The sequence below is a fragment of the Armigeres subalbatus genome, chromosome 3, assembly GCF_024139115.2.
Source record: "Armigeres subalbatus isolate Guangzhou_Male chromosome 3, GZ_Asu_2, whole genome shotgun sequence".
Classification (NCBI taxonomy): domain Eukaryota; kingdom Metazoa; phylum Arthropoda; class Insecta; order Diptera; family Culicidae; genus Armigeres; species Armigeres subalbatus.
Genome location: NC_085141.1, coordinates 426,836,979 through 426,855,952, shown reverse-complemented (window position 1 = coordinate 426,855,952; position 18,974 = coordinate 426,836,979). Strand labels below are relative to the sequence as shown.

Sequence of the window (18,974 nt, the reverse complement as noted above, 5' to 3'; positions counted from 1 at the left end):
ACTGACGCCAAATGCCCGGATGAGAAGCTGAAATTTCCTGATCCCAAATCCTAAGCCCCGTCCATCCTTAAACATTGTAAACTAACCTCGAGTCACCACGAGTACGCTGGCTTCTACCCCCGTCTTACTAACCGTATAATAAAATGATATTGATTGTATATATCACAAAGAACAATGGCTCCGTAAAGTGTTATACACGCCTGAGCCTACCAAATAAACGAAATTGAAAAAAAAAGGAACTTTCTTCAAATAGAGACGTTCATTGGTGGAATACCAATCTTCAAAAGATGCGAAAGAAAACCCGGAAACTATTTAACAGGGCTAAACGCACACAACAGTGGGATCAATACAGAGAATCCCTCACTACTTACAATAGAGAAATTCGTAGATCTAAAAGGATAAACTGGAGGCACACTTGTGAAAACATTGAAAGTACTCCAGTTGCTGCCAGACTGCAGAAAGTCCTTGCTAAGGATCACACAAATGGTCTTGGGACTATTAAAAAAGATGATGGTTCTTTTACCAAGACAACTTATGAAACATTAGAAGTAATGATGCAAAAACACTTCCCATGTTCTATCATCAATTTACATGAAGACCAGAATGTATCTGTATCGCAAACTAGTGTAAATGAAGCCAGGCGAGATATTCAGCAAACGAATAAGGTCACTGGGATGAATTGCACTAGGAGCGATGCTAGTACTCTGGCCAGTGAAATATTTACTGAACAGAAAGTAGAATGGGCGATTGATTCTTTTGCACCCTTCAAGGCGCCAGGTAGGGACGGAATTTTTCCTGTACTACTACAGAAGGGAAAAGAAATCTTAGCACCCATTCTGACTCAGATGTTCCAATCAAGCTTAATATTAGGCTATATACCGACTGCATGGAGGGGAGTGCGTGTCACATTTATCCCTAAAGCTAATAAGAAGGATAAATCATCCCCAAAATCCTTCAGACCAATTAGCTTATCGTCCATCATATTAAAAATAATGGAAAAACTAATAGATGAGCATGTAAAATCATCCTACTTAACGAAAACTCGTATCAGGAGGGAAAATCTTCAGTAACAGCGCTTCACAAGCTAGTTACAAAGTTGGAAAGATCTTTTGAAGCAAAAGAAATCTCACTTGCAGCGTTCCTTGACATTGAAGGAGCATTCGATAACACATCTCACAGTTCAATGAAGGATGCTATGTTGAAACGAGGTTTCGATGTATGTATTGTTGATTGGATTGGCGAGATGTTATCAAAAAGAGAAATATCAGCCAACCTTGGAAGCTCATCAATTAGTGTAAGAGCAGTAAAAGGGTGTCCCCAAGGAGGCGTACTATCACCTCTATTGTGGTCTTTAATCGTTGATGATCTTCTCAAACAACTGGAGGCTCGTGGCTTCGAAGTAGTTGGCTTCGCGGATGATATACAGTCATACCTCGATATAACGTAACTCAATTTTTATTTTCGTTACGTTATATCGAGGTTACGTTATATCGAAGCAATTTTTTTTTCTCAAAATTTTTTTCAAATCTTTTTTTTTATAAAAGAATTTTAATCTAAAATCAATGTTATTCATTTACCAGGGTGTTCCAACCTTTCTTACTTAACTTTTTTTTATTTTTGATATTTTTTTTATTTTCTGTTTTTTGTTTGCTTATCTATTTTTTATTTTTTTTCATTTCTGTTTTCATATTTACTTTTTATCTTAGAATATTACTTTAATCAGCATTTGTTTAATAATTTATAAATTAAAATAAACCTAAATTTAATATTATTCTAGATTAACATTCTTATTCATGAAAGTAGAACTCAAGTTCATAACAATACACAAACCAGTTCGAAATAGCAAAACAATATTATATATAGTGCTGTTGTGCTGTGCTGTAGAGAGGGGAAGCACCCAAAAATTGACGTGGTAACGGAAATTACGAACATAATCAATCCCAACTCGTCGTGCTGATTCTCTGCGACCTACTTACAATGGCTAGGCAGCAGTGGAAGTCTCAGCTAATGTCTAGTAAGGAGGCGGAACGTGAGATACGCCTCCTTATTGATTAGAAAGAGTTGGTGGTGCGATTCTTAAAGTGAGTAAGGTTGTGCAGGATGCCGCCCCAAAATGTTAAGTGTAGTAGTCCCACCGATTGAATTTCATCGGTAGGACAACCGTGACTGGTGGAAAATTGCCGCCCATAGGATGCAGAAGGGCGAGATGATTTTCGGGATCCTGCTCAGAAGAGCTCGGCGTACAAAAACTTGACTGTAGAGGGGCTGATTGATGGGATTTATGTCGGAGTCCTATGCCCGGCTGAAGTCATCCGATGTAAGGGTTTGGATGAAATGACTGAAGCCGGTAAGCTGGTCGATACATTGAAAGATCAGTGGAGAGCTGAGATCCAGACCACAGCTATTCGTTTACGAAAGAGCTATGCGGGAACGCAGGCGATGAGCCTATACATATGCCCGCCAGGTACGTCTGGCGGCAGTTAAGAAGTTTCTCGATAAGACCAAGTTGATGGTAGGATTGATGGTATGTTACGTGATCATACACCAACCACTTGTGGTCTGCTACAAGTGCTTCGACTACGCTCATAAGTCATTTCAGATCTGATTACTGAGATCTCGGCAAAAGTCCTGTTTTCTGAGACTGAAAATTTCTCAACTTCATCGGAAGCACACGCATACTCGGCGATGTGCTCAAGGATCGTGGATTCGACATCGTAGCGCTGTAGGAGCTTTGTTGAAAAGATCAATGATGCGAACATTTAGAGGTAATCATACCATCTACCAGAGCAGTGGCAACACACACTAGCTGGGAGCAGCGACTTTTGGAAAATTCAGTGCCCACCGGCTGACGAACAGAAAGCCTTCCATATCGGTACACCTGGAGATCACCACTGCAGACAGAATCACAAATCGATCGTTCTGATTGATGGACGGCACTTCTCCGACATTATCGACGTCAGGACATATGGTGGCGCTAACATCGACTCTGATCACTATCTATTGATGGTTAAACTATCCGTTATCAACAATGTTCGGTACCGACGACCGCCGCGGTACGACCTAGAGCGACTGAAGCAACCTGCATACGCGCAGTATCTCGAGGCAGCCTTGCTAGAAGAGGGTGAGCTCGATGGGGCTCCTCTTAAGGACTGCTGGAATACAGTGAAAGCAGCCATTAACGACGCAGCGGAGAACAACGTCGGGTATGTGAAGTCGTCGTCAACGTCGAAGAGTGTAGACAGATTCTGGAGGAGAATGACGCAGCGCTGGCGGTCGCGCTGCAGCACGTGGGACGCTATAGACGGAAGCAGGTACCCGGCAGAATGTTGGACGCCTTTTTCAGGAGAAGAAACGTCGCCTGGAAGAAGCGGAGTGCGAGGAGATGGAACAGCTGTGCCGTTATCGAGAAATACGCAAGTTCTATCAGAAGCTCAACGCATCCCGCAATGGTATCGTGCCACGAGCCGAGATGTTCAGGGATAAAGATGGGAGCATCTTGGCGGACAATGCTCGAGGAGGACTTGCAAGCACTCGGAATATTCGAGAGACGGGTGCTTAGGACCATCTTTGGCGGTGTGCAAGAAGACGGTGTGTGGCGGCGAAGAATGAACCATGAGCTAGCCCAGCTCTACGGCGAACCCAGTATCCAGAAGATAGCTAAAGCCGGAAGGGTACGATGGGCAGGGCATGTTGCAAGAATGCTGGACAGCAACCCTGCAAAGATGGTGTTCGCTTCCGATCCGGCAAGTACGAGACGACGTGGAGCGCATCGAGCGAGAAGGGCAGACCAGGTGCAAAACGACTTGGCGACTTGTTGATTCAGTGTTATCTGTTTAGATGTAGACTAAATAAATGAAAAAACGAGAAAAAATTAAATGAACCTTGGTGGACGAACGTGTGGTGAAGAGAATACAGGTACTGAAAGTCAAGGCAGCGGAGGAGATGCTTACGTCAGTTCCACGGACATGGAAGGCAGCCAGCCTTGAGGGAAGTTAGGGATGCCATCGTACGCCCAAAGGCCAATAAAGCAGCTGGCACGGGTGGTGCTGAGCTCATCAAGATGGGCCCGGATGGGTGGGAAGTTATCACGCCGGCTTCGTTGACAAATCCTCCAAAAACGCCGTGAATACAAGGAGCCCAACGCACCATCTGTTTATCGATTTCAAGGCGACATACGACAGTATAGCCCGCGTAGAGCTATGGAATATTATGGACGAGGACAGCTTCCCTGGGATGCTTACCAGACTAATCAAAACAATGGTGGATGATGGGCAAAACTATGAGAAGATTTCGGGCCAAAACTTCAGTTCGTTCGACTCGCACCGGGGACTAAAAAAGGTGATGGACTTTCGTGTCTGTGGTTCAACATTACACTAGGAGGTGACATGCGGAGAGTCGAGTGTAACAGCCGGGGTACGATTTTCAACAGATCCAGTCAATTAAGCACAGTACGAGGCCTTTTCGTGTAGAGTACTGCACAATGGGGTCCTGTCCGACCCTATGCGGGTCGTAGCTGGTGTGAGGCAAGAATGTATTCTATCACCGTTACTGTTCTTCATCGTAAGCGACGAGATTCTGGTAGATGCGATTGACCGTGAACCAAACCGCGGGCTGTTATGGCAGCCTATAATCATGGAGCACCTAAACGACTTCGAATTGGCTGATGACGTTGCACTCCTCGCGCAACGGCGCTCTGATATGCAGAGTAAGCTCAACGACCTTGCCGAGCGCTCCTCTTCGGCAGGTTTAGTCATCAACGTCAACAAAACCAAATCGTTGGATGTAAACAAGGTAACTCCTTCCAGTTTCACAGTAGCTGGGCAACCAAGTGGAGAATGATGAAAGCTTCCAAAATCTTGGTAGCCAAATGGCGTCAGACGGCGGTACCAAGATCGACATAGGCGCACGGATCAAGAAAGCAAGGGCTACTTTTGCGAGTTTAAGAAATATCTATATCTATATCTATATCTATATCACCAAAATACGAATTTCCAACTCTAACGTGAAATCTGTGCTGTTATACGCTAGCGAAACATGGTGTGTATCAGTGGAGAATACTCAACGGCTGCAGGTGTTCATTAACAGATGCCTGCGGTATATAATTCGGGCCTGGTGGCCTAACAACTGGATCTCAAACAACGAGCTTCATCGTCGTTGAAACCAGAGCAGAGGCCGATAGCAACAGAAATTCGGGATCAGAAGTGGGGTTGGGTTGGCCACACTCTACGTAGGGGCGGAAACGTAATCTGTAAACAAGCATTAGACTGGAACCCAGCGGGATATCGCAGCAGAGGCAGACCCAGAGACTCATGGCGGCGAAGCCTCAATAAAGAAATAAAAGAAGTCGACCGAAATCCAACCTGGCAACAGGTTAAAGCGATAGCCGGGCAACGCTCAGGATGGAGATCTTTCAAGTCGGCCCTTTGCACCACCGGAGGTGTACAGGATCCATAAGTAACTAAGTAAGTAAATTTATTTGTTTTGCGGATGACATGGACATTGTCGGCCGAAAAATTGCAAAGGTGGCAGAACTGTACACTCGCCTGAAACGTGAAGTAACAAAAGTTGGTCTGGTAGTAAATACATCGAAGACAAACTACATGCCATTGGGAGAAACCGAGCGCGACAGGGTTCACCTGGGAAGCAATGTTACGATAGACGGGGATACTTGAATTCGTCTACCTTGAATCCTTGCTAACGGCTGAAAATAATGTTGGTCGTGAAATATAAAGGCGCATCATCTGTGGAAGTCGGACCTACTACGAACTTCAGAAGAAACTGCGGTCAAAAAACATTCACACCCGCACCAAATGTATCATGTACAAAACTCTCAAAATACCGGTAGTCCTCTACGGACATGAAACTTGGACCATGCTTGAGGAGGAATTGCAAGCACTCGGTGTGCAAGAAGACGGTGTGTGGCGGCGAAGGATGAACCACGAGCATGCCCAGCTCTACGACGAACCCAGTATTCAGAAGGTAGCTGAAGCCGGGAGAGTACGATGGGCAGGACATGTTGTAAGAATGCCGGATAGCAACCTTGCAAAGATGGTGTTTACCCCAGATCCAACTTTATACAAGAAGTCGTGAAGCACAGCAAGCGATGTGGGCTGACCAGGTTCAGATCGACTTGGCGAGCGTAGGGTGCATTCGATGTTGGAGAAATACGGCCTTGAACCGTGTATTGAAGCGCCAAATTGCTGATTCAGTGTTTTCTGTTGAGATGTAAGCTAAATAAATGAAAATGAATGAACCCAGACAGCCTCATAGAGAGGATATGTCGGAACTCGAACATTTTGAATGTAACGTTTCAAAATCTTAGATTCTTCCCTCTACCCTATGTCTGTTAAGGATGGTCCTTAAGTGGCCTAGAATTGAAAAAAATATTTTTATACACAATGAATCACGTTTATAATGTAAACTGTTGAAAATGGGAGCAAAAAAAAAGTTACGTTATATCGAGGTAAAAATTACGTTATATCGAGTTACGTTATATCGAGGTTACGTTATATCGAGGTTACGTTATATCGAGGTATTACTGTAGTTATATTGGTGAGAGGAAAATATGACTGTGTTATTTCTAACCGAATGCAAATTGCCCTAAATTTCACCACACTATGGTGTGAAAAAGAAGGATTAAACATAAATCCTTCAAAGGCCACATTGGTGGCGTTTACAAGGAGAAGAAATTATTCTTTTCCTACTTTAAAATTGAAAGGAGCAGATTTGAAACTTTCAAACTCAGTCAAGCATCTTGGAGTTAGACTTGACAGTAAGCTGAATTGGAACTTACATCTTGAAGAAGCATTAAGCAAAGCTACAAATGCTTTATGGATAAGTAAGGCGACATTCGGTAAAAAGTGGGGATTGAAGCCAAAAATGCAGAGGCGTCGCGTGACCAATTCTTCAACCTGTGCACTGTTTTAATAATTCGAGAAAAACACATAAAAGGGACCAGAAACGATAAACGAGTCATTTTTCATCGCGTTTCTCAACATGTTTGCTTATTTTGTTGCATCCAACTGGTTCTTAGTTACTTCTTATTTTCTGAATTAACTCAAACTAAACTAAGCTTAAAAGTGATAGTACGTAAAATTAAAAATTACTGTCATCAGAATCGTTTCCAACGTGGCATATAAGACATATCCGAAATTATTGAGCTGACTTTCAATTCTAATTTGAGTCATTTCGCAAATGAGACGAAGTTTTAAATAGACAAAAGGATATTTGAATATATCAATCATGCAAAGTTACTAATAATAAATTAGCATGTAATAGCATGTCATATCAGAAAAATAAAGTCTGTACAATAAAGAGAACAATGAAGTTCATAGCCTTTACTCCTTTCAATTAATAATTATTCTATTTAAAATTGATTTCTTTGATAATCTGAACTGGGTAGATTTCGAACAGTTTTCCGCCCATCAGCATGGACAATAGCTCATAAATTTGTTTGGACCATTGACATTTGACGTCCCCCTCGCCAACTAAATATATTGGATTTCTCGAAAAAAAAAACCTTCAGAAATAAATTTCTTTGAAAATGTTGCCCGTTTCATATTTGCTAATTCGGCGACAATATAGATTTTCATCAGAAGATGAAATGTCTGTTTACATTATGTTAATATTGTCGGATATTTCAATGTTGAATATAATAAGCGTATTTGTAAACAGGCTTTATTGCAAACGCTTATTAGCAGATGACAATTTCTGTTTAAATTGAGCTAATGTCGCGCTAGTATTATCGTTCAGTACATTGTCGCCCTCCCAGAACTCCCAGAGAAATTTTCTGAGGAACTTCTGGAGGATTTTTGAAATAAATTGCTAAAGAAAGCCTAAATGAATTGCTGAAAGAAAGCCTGAATGACTTCCCGGAGGAACTACTGGTGGAACTCCTGGAGGAATTTTCAGAGGAACATCCGGTGGAATACCCGGAGTTGAATTTCTAGAGAAACTTCCGAAATTCCATTTCCCGTGAAATTCCAGCCAAATATCCTCCAGGAATTCCCTGTGAAGTTCCTGGGGGATTTCCAGATGAACTCTTGGAAGAACTCCTGGAGGAGCTCCCGGAGGAACTCAAGATACAAGGAGGAAATCATCCAGAAATTCCCAGATGAAATCTTGAAAGTATTCCCAGATATGAGGTGAACCGGTCTAGGGCCGAAAACCTTATTAATAAAGACAATAAAAAAAAAATATTCCCAGATGAATTGCTGAAGAAATTACGGGATGCACTCCCGGAGATTGGTTTTTTTTTATTCGTTTATTTATTTGGTAGGCACTCTGTGTTCTTAACCGCTACTGTGCCGTGATCTACTGTGGTACTCTGCTGTACAGAGTCCACACAGAATCTATTTTTAGATGTCCCTAATTCGTTATTGTTGTCGTTGCCAGTCCATATCATCGTGAGTCCATTGTGTTCATTTGTCCATGTGGTGAATCCAGTGATCGTTGCTTTGTTCGGTTGCCATTAATCGAAGTACGTTGGAGGAATGCCTCCGAGAAGAACAGATTTGTCAGTCGTCATTAGGCAGCCGTGTCGGTGAGGCGCGTTCCCCAAAACGCCACCGTACGGACTGCGCTTCTGGCGACTGGCAAGGGTTTGGTGGAGGGGCTGGGAATCGAACCCATGACCATTCGCTTATGAGCCGAACGTGTAGCCAACTACGCTACGGAACCCCCCCCCCCTCCCGGGGATTGGTTCTGAAGAAATTACTGGAAGAACTCTTGGAAGATATCCTGTAGAAACTCTCAAATTAATTTCCGAATGAAATTCTGGAGTAAATTCCGAGTGAAGTCCGGAAAGAATTCTAGGAGAATTCCGCGGAAAAATTCCCGGAGAAATTCCTGAAGGAATTCCTGGAAAAATACCTGTAAGAATTTCCGGGGAAATACTTGGACGAATTCCGGGAGAAATTTCTAAAGAAATTTCTAGAGGAATTTTTGAAGGATATTCTGAAGTAAATCCTAGAGGATTTCGCTATTGAATTTATGGAAGTATTCCCGGAAAATTTCCTGGAGGTTATCCCGATGGATATAATGGAAGAGATTCTGGAGGAATGCCCGGAGAACTTCCTAGAAGACCGAAGGAACTTCTTATAGATTTACAAATGAAATTATGGAGCGAAATCGGAGGATTTCCGTCAGAAATTTCTTTTCCCCCTCCTGTCCCCCTCTGGCTACACCTTTGATACTCGTGCTGTATACTACTCTGATTCGAATGTCGGAAGGAAGAATAGCGAAAACAATATTCAACAGAGAACCAGATAGGGGCGGGCGACTACGTGGAAGGCCATGAAAACGCTGGCTGCACGCGGTGGAATCGGACCGGGGGACCCTAAACGTTCGGGGAAACTGGGGAAACATCGCCCAAGACCGACGATTATGGAGCTCTACAATACGCCAGGCATTGGTGTATCGACGCTGTAGCCAACCATGTAACCAGGTAGGTACTACTCTGATTCTTCCGGTGGCTTTATACGGCCATGACATGACATTCAATTGCAGCAGCTACATTTCTGAGCATCAACATGATTTTACTTCCAACAGATCAACGGTTACGAACCTGATATATTATACTTCCTCGATTGTTCGCGAAATGGAAAACGGTTATCAAACAGATGCCATCTATACTGTTATTTACGACTATCATCTGAAAGGTTCAATATTGATGCGAGACTCCGTTATTAAAGACTTGGGTATTCTATTGGATTCGAAATTAACGTTCAATGACCACATTTCATACGTAACATCGAAAGCATCGGCTCAACTAGGCTTCATCTTCCGTGTGGCTAAAGGGTTTAGAGACGTATTTTGCCTGAAAGCTCTGTACTGTTTCTTAGTCCGTTCTTTATTTGAATACGGCTCGATTGTGTGGTCTCTATTCCACCAGAATGCCATTCAAAGAATTGAAACAGTGCAGAAAAAGTTTATTAGGTTTGCGCTTAGATTTTTGCCGTGGAGCGATCCAGGAAACCTCCCTCGATATGAAGATCGATGCAAATTATTAAATTTGGATGTTCTTCACGTTCGTCGAAAAAGCAACTTTCATCGCTGATCTCCTGACGCATCGAATCGACTGTGCTGCTATACTAGGACAGCTTAGCATCAATATTAGAAGGCGAATTACAAGAAATGCTGAATTCCTCCACTTACCTATCATGAGAACAAACTACGGACTTAACTCACCTATTAATAGTATGTGTCGCGTTTTTAATCGATGTTACAGTGTTTTTGATTTTAATTTGACCAGAGCTAGTATTGAGACATATTTTTTACGTTCATTGTTGCGGAATTGTGATTAGTTAATTAGTGTAGGTATGTTGCTTTCAAAAATTTCAATTGTATACATAGTTTTAAGAAAGTTCTGTCATTAGGAAGCTGTATTCTGTTGATAGAAAAGATGAGAAGGTTTTGCGCCCATTTGAGAGAGTTTTTGTATGCTCAACTCAAAAGGGCTTTTTCCTCCTCCCAAAATAAAATAAAATAAAAATAAATAAAATGAAACATTGACGTTAAAAAATGTTGATCGGATAGCTTTCGGAGTGTTTGAGCGTAAGGTGCTGCGGACAATACTCGGCGGTAAACAGGAGATTGGTATCTGGTGGCGTCGCGCGAATCATGAATTGTACCAGGTGTATAAAGGGCTGGATATTATTAAGCTTATACAACACGGCAGACTACAGTGGGCTGGGTACGTTTTTCGTATGCCGGAAGAACGTCAAGCGAAGATAATATTTAGTGGAGAACCCGGAAGAGGTCGCAGACTCCGTGGAAGGCCGCGTACACGATGGCTTTTTGCAGTTGAAGAAGACCTGAGGGCGCTCAATGTTCAGGGCGACTGGAAGCGGTTGGCCCAGGATCGAGTCCAGTGGAGAAGGATACTCCATTCGGCGTAGGTTCATCGAAGAGCTGTAGCCCATCAAGTATCAAGTAATTTCTGAAACTTAATGTGAGGCCCTTGGAGAAATGGGTTATACCAACTTTTAAAGACGCGCCCCTCATTCAGTTTCGGCTTCAACAATAAGTGGGATGATATGGTACTAAAGTTCAAACATATTTTTGCTTCTTCCTATGAGTTTCGAATTCGTTTTTGTACAGAGATCTGATTTTATTGCGTTTGGCATTTCGGAATATCACCTTTACACAGAGTTCTAATCAGTCAGAGGGTTTAGCAGATCCACCAAATTCGTATCCGCTTCTTTCCTAATTAATCAGCGCTCTGGAGCTTGGAGATCCATGTCGTCGGCTTTGAAACCAAAAAACCAATCAAACTATTTTGTACTGATATTGTTATTTGAAAATGTAAATTGAATTGGAAAAATACAATAATATTTCACCTGTCATAAGTCGAGTTTATTACTATTCCATTTAATTCCACCACGTTGAAATATGTACAGATACGTATTTCGACTTCAACTGTAAGGTCGTCATTGACTCGATACAAGGCACCGAAGACGGCCTTATAGATGAGGTCAATAACGTATCTGTAAAGATTACGACGAACTGAAATTAAATAGAATAGTACTAACTTGTCTTATGATAGGTGAAGACATTCTACTAAAGAGTTTAATAATTGTCTCACAAATAAATATAAAACAAATATGAACGGCTATCACAGCTGTATATTTTGTATTATTATTGATCTGTCAGTCTAATTTCAGAAATGGAAACTCCCACTTTTGAGATTCTTTCGTCACATCACATGTTTCCACCACCAAATTCCTTTTGGGAGCTGGCCCGACTGACAAACATTTGTTTTGCTTTACACTTTTGAACTGCTTGTTGTCTTTATAATATCGCCAGTCTTGGTTTCCTCTTCCCTTGTGGCATCCGAACATCTTCAGAGCCTTTCCATCATAATCCAGACAAATATTCCCGGTGCTGATCTCTCCAAGCATGTTATGCACCCAGTGCTGGTAATTGTCATCACTACACGGTTCCATCCTGAAAGTGTACCCATCTTTCCGGTAGCGTGGACAGAACCCGGCTCCTGTTCCTAAATTCGTGAACTAAAAAAACAAAACAACAGAGTGTTAATCTTATACATCATCCTACTCCCCAACATATACAAACCTTTCCATGACCCACTCCGTATTCAACAGGGCTCTCCAACTCAGGAAAGGCGTTCTCCAAATACCACTTGAACGATTTACAGTTCATTTTTTCCCGCATCTTTTTCTGATCGGATACATCCCCGAAGTCTCCTCGAAATTCCGGACCACCGAACATGTCGTATACGACCTGTGAATATTGATCCAGCCAAACCTCCGCCACTCGAACCGAATTTACTCGCACCCAATCGGTCTTCACGCCGTTCAAGTACGGATGACCAGCCTTCTGTATGTGGCCAACCCTCGAGCAAGGGATCGTTTCCAGTCGCCCTCCACACATCCATGCTTTCAGCGAAAGTTCAACGTTCTCGGCTCCGTAGATTCCCAGCCCTTCGTCGTACCAGCCCAGATTGGCGAAAAACGTCTTATTGATGGAAAACAGTCCCCCAGCCATCACAGGGGTGGGAAACGGTTCCAGTTTATTCTCCGGTTGCACCTTGCGGTCCCATCGACCACGCCACCCGAACTGCAGCCCCCAATCGCAGGCACCGTAAAATATGTGCGACTTGTTCGATATGAACGCCAGGTTGTGTTCGTCAACCCAGTCGATGGTGGGCAGGGCAACGGTTGTGGGATTCCTTGCCACTCGATCCAGCTGCGGCTCGAGCCATCCGTCCGTGCACTCACAGTGGGCATCGAGGAAGGTTAGGACCTCCGTAGTGGCGTTGCGTGCTCCCAGTAAGCGCGCCTTGATCAAGCCCAGCCGCTCTGTCGATCGCAGGATACGTACTTTTAGCTCTTTGGCAAAGTATTCCTCCAGTTGGGTTTTTGTGTGAGCTGCGGAAAGAATTGTTGAAGATGCAAGGAATTAGAAGAGATTACGATTTTAAATCTCATATTAAGTATATGTCACGGCCACGTCCTTACGGTCATATGGGAGGGAAAGGATTGTTAGTCAGACTATCGTTGCTACTAGAGACCGAGTATACCTCTGCATCTCCACGATTGTCTCGGGATAGGATATCGTTTTAGTGACAAAGGATAATTTATCTAGATTACTTCGGTAAGCGATGTGATCAAGGGGATGGGTAATAACACTAATTCGCTGTCTCGCTACGAGAAAAAAGTTAAACCATGCACGCCCAGTGGCATATGAAAACTGAGGAGAATCGCATCTTGGACGGTCGCGCAGCACTCTGCACTTACTTGCCTGTTAGCTACTGCAAATATGGGAGATCGAACTTGTCTCGACCGGAGCAAAGCGCAACAATAACGCATGATCTACCGAATATCAAAAAGATATTCTTTCTTCTGCTCGCGACAAATAGCAGACGCACAGTACTTACTTTCCCGATGGCTACTCATTTCGCGACTACTAAAACACGCACTGTACTACTTGCGCTTGCTACTTGCCTCCGGAAGTTTCTCCAGGAATTTCTCCGGAAGTTCCTCCAGGAATTCCTCCGGAAGTTCCTCCAGGAATTTCTCCGGAAGTTCCTCCCCGAGCAGCACACATGTTGCACAAAAGTGTCTGTGACCCATATGCAACCGAATTTAGTCACATTTGAGTTGCTGCAACCAAATCAGGCTGGAAGTTCCTCCAAGAATTCTTCCGGAAGTTCCTCCAGGAATTCCTCCGGAAGTTCCTCCAGGGATTTCTTCAGAAGTTCCTCCAGGAATTCCTTCAAAAATTCCTCCAGAAATTCCTTCAAATGTTCTGCCAGGAATTTCTTCGGATGTTCCTCCAGGAATTCCTCTGGAAGTTCCTCCAGTAATACCTCCAGGAGTTTCTCCAGGAATTCCTTCAAAAGTTCCCGCAACAAGTTTTGATTCAATGGGGAGTTCTTATGATCAAAACTTATGACCAAAATACGACAATTATTAAAAAAAACACGCTGAAAATATTTCACTCAATTTTAATTTAGTTTATCTAATGCACGAGAAAGGCACCAACATCACTAGGTGGATCAATCAGGGATTTTGAAGATTTTTTTAAAGGCCAACCCCATGTTTTAATAAATTCATAAGACATAAATAACCAAAAAACGAGCCGCGTAAAAAGCAATTCCATTCAAAATGCTCCATTTAGCTCTACCACTTCATCTTCAGTGGCTAGCACAGTCAAGTCGTGTCAAATACGAGACACTGGTACCACGTATATATTTAGTTGATTTCACCGGACATGAAAGAGGAAGCAAAAGTCTGATTGTTCATGATAACGCAGCCAAAATGTTTAAAATCGCAAAACACTATACGATTCTTATCGCTTTTCCTACGAGCATTGTTTTAGCCTCTACTTACGCATAAAAGAACAATCGTCCACCAGTAGCACTTCCTTGACCAGCTGTGGCGGCGATCGATCCAACACCGAGTGCACCGTCCTCACCAACACCGACCAGGGCTCGTTGAAGAACACAACGACCACCGTAGTCGGCGGTAGATGCGCCAATATTCGCCCCTCTTCCTTACACCAAGGATCCCTGAAGTCGGGCAGTCGTCTATGCGCGGATATCAACGAACTGGCGTATTCGTTCAGGGCAAACGTTTTGAACTGCCGCTCCATAACTTCGCGAACCCCCAGAGGGGCATCGTCCGGAATGATTACCGGAGCACCCATATCACCCGGAGGTGGAACGAAACTTTCAGGCGTCGGATGCTCTGTATAGTTGTGAAGCACAGAAGCAGCGCCGGAGTCGGGCGCTTTGTTGGCAGAAATATGATGCTGAATTCCTCGCCGCAACTGATGGTCTTGCAACTGCAACTGTAAACTCTCTATTCTCGCATTCATTGACCGATGATAGCAGGTAAACAATATCAGCATACTCAACAAACCAATGCAGATTATGGCTGATTGTGATTTCAGAAAACGTGGCAAGATCTACAATGCACAAAGTTTATATCATCAATTAATATCATCAAGCCTATTTTCTTACCATTTTGCTTTTTTTTTATCAACAATCCACAGTTACGGCTAATAATTATCCACACAACTTGCGTCGATATCACTGCATGGTCACTTTACGAATGAAATTAGTATTTTAAAAAGTGAACACCTAAACAGTAACACTAAGCATTGATATACATGGAGAGTTTCTTATCGGCAGTTAACAATAATTGAGATTGTTGAAAGCATGGCGTGTGTTTTTATTGATAAATTGCGCTATCTACTCCACTCCACTGACAAAACTCGCCTTGCGCCTATGGTGTTAGTAATCGAACAGTAAAAAGGGAAAAGCACGTAAATCAATCAATTCTCAGGTGCACATCTTTTCAAAAGCAAGGAACAGAATTGTGATGTTCCTTCTAGCAGCCGCACTTGTCCACTGTGTGCTGGTAGGTGGGTTTATTTTCAATCCACATGTGCATTCAACGCGATTCGAGTCAAAACATGCGAAACAACACTGTATAGAACTGTAAACTTCGCTGGAAAACATTATACAGTAGAAAACAATAAGTTTTTTTTAATAGTTTTTTTTTCTTTACATAACCAAAGCTGCCGCTGCAAGCTTAACTACCCCAACTTTGCTTGATATCCTATCTATATGAGACATATATGCTTTTATGGGCAGAAAATCGAGAGTAAGGTTCGATGCCCACGTAGCGTCTTATCAACGTTGCGTGCACGCAAACTTAATGTCATGAAAATGAGTGATGCGCTCAAGACAGATTTTTATTCTTGAATAGTTTTTGACGTAGGACTTACGTCTCTCTTCACTATACCGGGTGTCATTTCAATATTTCTAAATCGACCGCGTTACGCTGCGTTGAAAGATTTTGAATGATAATAGCGTTTGTCCCAGTGAACGGATCTCTTCGGAAAACCCCTTAATCGACAGATCATAAGTATGCCTTTCATATTCATACTTGATATGACCCGAAAAACTTGTTTCAATAGGCCTAAAACTGTTTTCGAAGCAAAACATTGACTGCACTGAAACCTATAAATATGGGTGCCGCTTGTTCCTCGCGTCATTTGTTCGCTTGATTCTGATGGGTGCAGACGCTAGCGGATAAGCTGCAACTGCGCACCAAAATAAGCCATAAAAGAGGATGACGCAATTTCTCCTTCTCATCCTGTTCAGAACTTCCAACGGGATATTTTTCTTTCATTCTAACCGGGACAAGCAAAGCCACAGCAGCATCGATTCGACAGCACTCGCAACTTTTCGCAAAACAGCATCGTCCGCATCATCCGCTTTTCGGCCCGGCAGCGCCGAGGCCACCATCAGCCAAAGCATGCCAGTACAGCCGCAGAAAATGTTCCAGAAGCAGCCCATTCTACAGACCCGACACCGCAGCAATGCCGAGGAGATACCGGCAGCAGCAGCAGAGTCGAGCCGAAACAAGCCGGCATCAATGAAGAGCTGAGGCCGACCGGCATCAGTGTTGAGCCGAGACCGGCCGGCATTGGTATCGAGCCGAAACAAGTTGAAGAAAATCAAGAACTGCAATGTTCTTGAAGAAATCGCGTGTGTGTGTGTTTTGATTTCGAGTAAAGATACCCCCTCGGTCAACCAGTTCCCCGAAAGGAGTTAATTTTCGGCCCTTATCAGGGCCAAGAGATTTAATAATAATTTTCGCAATTGGGTGGCATTCGTCACTGGTTCGTCGCATGCTGCATTAAGGCAATTCGCATCCCGCTGGTTCCATTGAAGAAACAGCACACGTCAAGCGGATACGCTGCATGAAGACAGCTTTGGTTTTGCGCTCCACCCAGCATCAGCCTTATAGTCCGCTGCAACATGACGCAACAGATGGAGATAGAAAATGTATTTATTTGAAGCAAACGGTTCTTCTGAGAGCCACTGATATATATAATATCAAAGTTTTAAATACCCTCCGCGTTAGAAAATGTACTTGGGTGTAAAATCCAATATTCTAGAGATAAAATGTTATACGCGAATAGCAAATTTTCAAGATTTTTTATAACCGTGACATAACAAGAACTGTGACCGCGAAGTGGACGAAAAACTAGATTTGACCATGCCTTTAAAGACACTTAATATGTCCAAATTTCTCACATAATCTAATTTAGATAAATAAATCGGTGATAACAGATCAAACATTATTATAACAGTTTTCGTGAGCAATTTAAAAAAGATATCTCAAAATGAAAAGCTATCAATCGATTTATATAGAAAAACATTGTTTGATACTGTTCGCGCACAAAGCGAACGTGACTGAATGTTCTCCCAAGCTACCAATCCTAAATTTTCCGCACTTGCCACCTGAACAGCAATTCTTAGCTCGATTGCCTGGCTTGTGGCCTGTACCGTGCGAAAAGTCCCGTTAGGAAATAGACGCCAGCAGCGAACAACAAAAGAAAGAAGAAGAAGCCCATCACGAACGCGTCGATGATGATAAGCGCTTTGGCTGCCAAAGGAACGGGATACAAGACGCTCACTGATTGGCCGACCAATCGGGAAGCAGAGACGATTCAAAATTAAGTAGAAAAGAAAAGTGCATTCGCTTACAGAGCATTCAGTCCTTCTTATTAGTTGGACCAAGCCGAAACAAACAGCCTTTTTCAAGGCTATAAGAGTTAAATAATTTCCTTATTCAGTCGATATCGCATGGACTCGGAGGCCCTCCAGTCGAAGCTGCGAATGAGCTGCTGCTGGGTCTGACGAGAAGGCATGAAATAGCGCAAGGTGATTTTTTTTCCTTTCATTCTGACCGGGACCTTTTAGCAAGGCAGCATCGTCCATACTATCCACTTTTTCGGCCCGGCAGAGTCGAGGCCAACATCAGCCGAAGCATAGCCATCAGTACAGCAATAGAAGAAGTTCCAGAAGCAGTCCACCCCACAGACCCGACACGGCAGCAATGCCGAGCAGATATCGGCAACAGCAGCAGAGTCGAGCCGAGGCCGGCCGGCATCAGTATCGATCCGAGACAGGCTGAGAAAAGCAAGAGAAAGAATTGCGATGCTTTTGAAGAAACCGTGTGTGTTTTGGTTTCGAACAAAAACTCTTTCGGTCAACCAGTTGTTAATTTCCGGCCCTTATCAGGGCCAAGAAAGATAATGATAATGCTCGCAATTGGTCACCGGTTCATCGGTCGGCAGTTCGTATCCCGCTGGTTCCATCTGGAGAAACAACACACGTCGGCACATACCTACACTGCATGAAGACAGCTTTGATTTCGCGCTCCACCCGGAGCACCCAACATTAGTTTTACAATCCACTGCAACATGACGCAACAGATGGACATAGAAAATGTTTATTTTCAAAGCATACGGTTCTTCTGAGAGCCATTGATAGACTTACTAAAGAGTTCTTAAAAATTCTAAAATACTCTAGAGATAACATGTTATACGCGAATAGCAGATTTTCAAGATTTTTTCATAACCGTTACATAACAAGAACTGTGACATAGGGTATCTGTTCCCATATTAATAACAGCCCGTATATTAATCTCAACCGTCGATAAACCAAATAAAAAATCAATTTGATAACAATTTCTCACATCGTATGTACACAATAATGAATAGACCATCTTCTCCAATTTTTGGAATATTATTTAAAATTCCGTTTGAGTAATGTTTTAGTTCACAAGACTCAAATTATTAAAAACAAAATTATAAAACACATTCATTTTCACTTTCCTACCTCTGAACTGTTGATTTGATGCACTGCTCGATTGCTACTAGCAGATTCATCTCATTTCACGCCGTTGTTTTCCATTCAATTTCAAGCTAAAATGAATGAATCCTTTCAAAATACACTTCACAACACATAGAGCACATCACAATTTCACTATAAATATAATCATACTTGAAAAACTAACGCGATTTCCTATAGTTTGATATAGGTTTATTTCGAACAACGTCTAAATTATTCTTGTCCGTATTCCAAACTATTTACATGGCTTGCAGCATCGGCAAGGGTTGCCGACCTAGATTTTTATTTCAAAAATGCT

General features: G+C 42.7%; 1 protein-coding gene across 1 annotated transcript; it reads right to left on the bottom strand.

The window, feature by feature from the left end:
* Nucleotides 1–11,581: 11,581 nt before the first annotated feature.
* On the bottom strand, nt 11,582–15,456 carry LOC134224430 (putative polypeptide N-acetylgalactosaminyltransferase 9). The gene is made up of 4 exons (XM_062703771.1): nt 14,987–15,456; nt 14,355–14,931; nt 12,076–12,890; nt 11,582–12,011 (listed from the first exon to the last, which is right to left on the bottom strand). The coding sequence occupies exons 1-4, from the start codon at nt 14,987–14,989 to the stop codon at nt 11,649–11,651; spliced, it is 1,758 nt and encodes a 585-aa protein (XP_062559755.1). The 5' UTR covers nt 14,990–15,456; the 3' UTR covers nt 11,582–11,648.
* Nucleotides 15,457–18,974: the final 3,518 nt, after the last annotated feature.

Bases quoted from the DNA above. Each gene is read 5' to 3' on its own strand.
- LOC134224430 (XM_062703771.1), bottom strand. The intron at 12,891-14,354 runs GTAAGTAGAGGC...TTCTTTCCGCAG, and splicing joins GGACGATTGTTCTTTTATGC to CTCACACAAAAACCCAACTG. The intron at 12,012-12,075 runs GTTTGTATATGT...TTGTTTTTTTAG, and splicing joins ACGGAGTGGGTCATGGAAAG to TTCACGAATTTAGGAACAGG.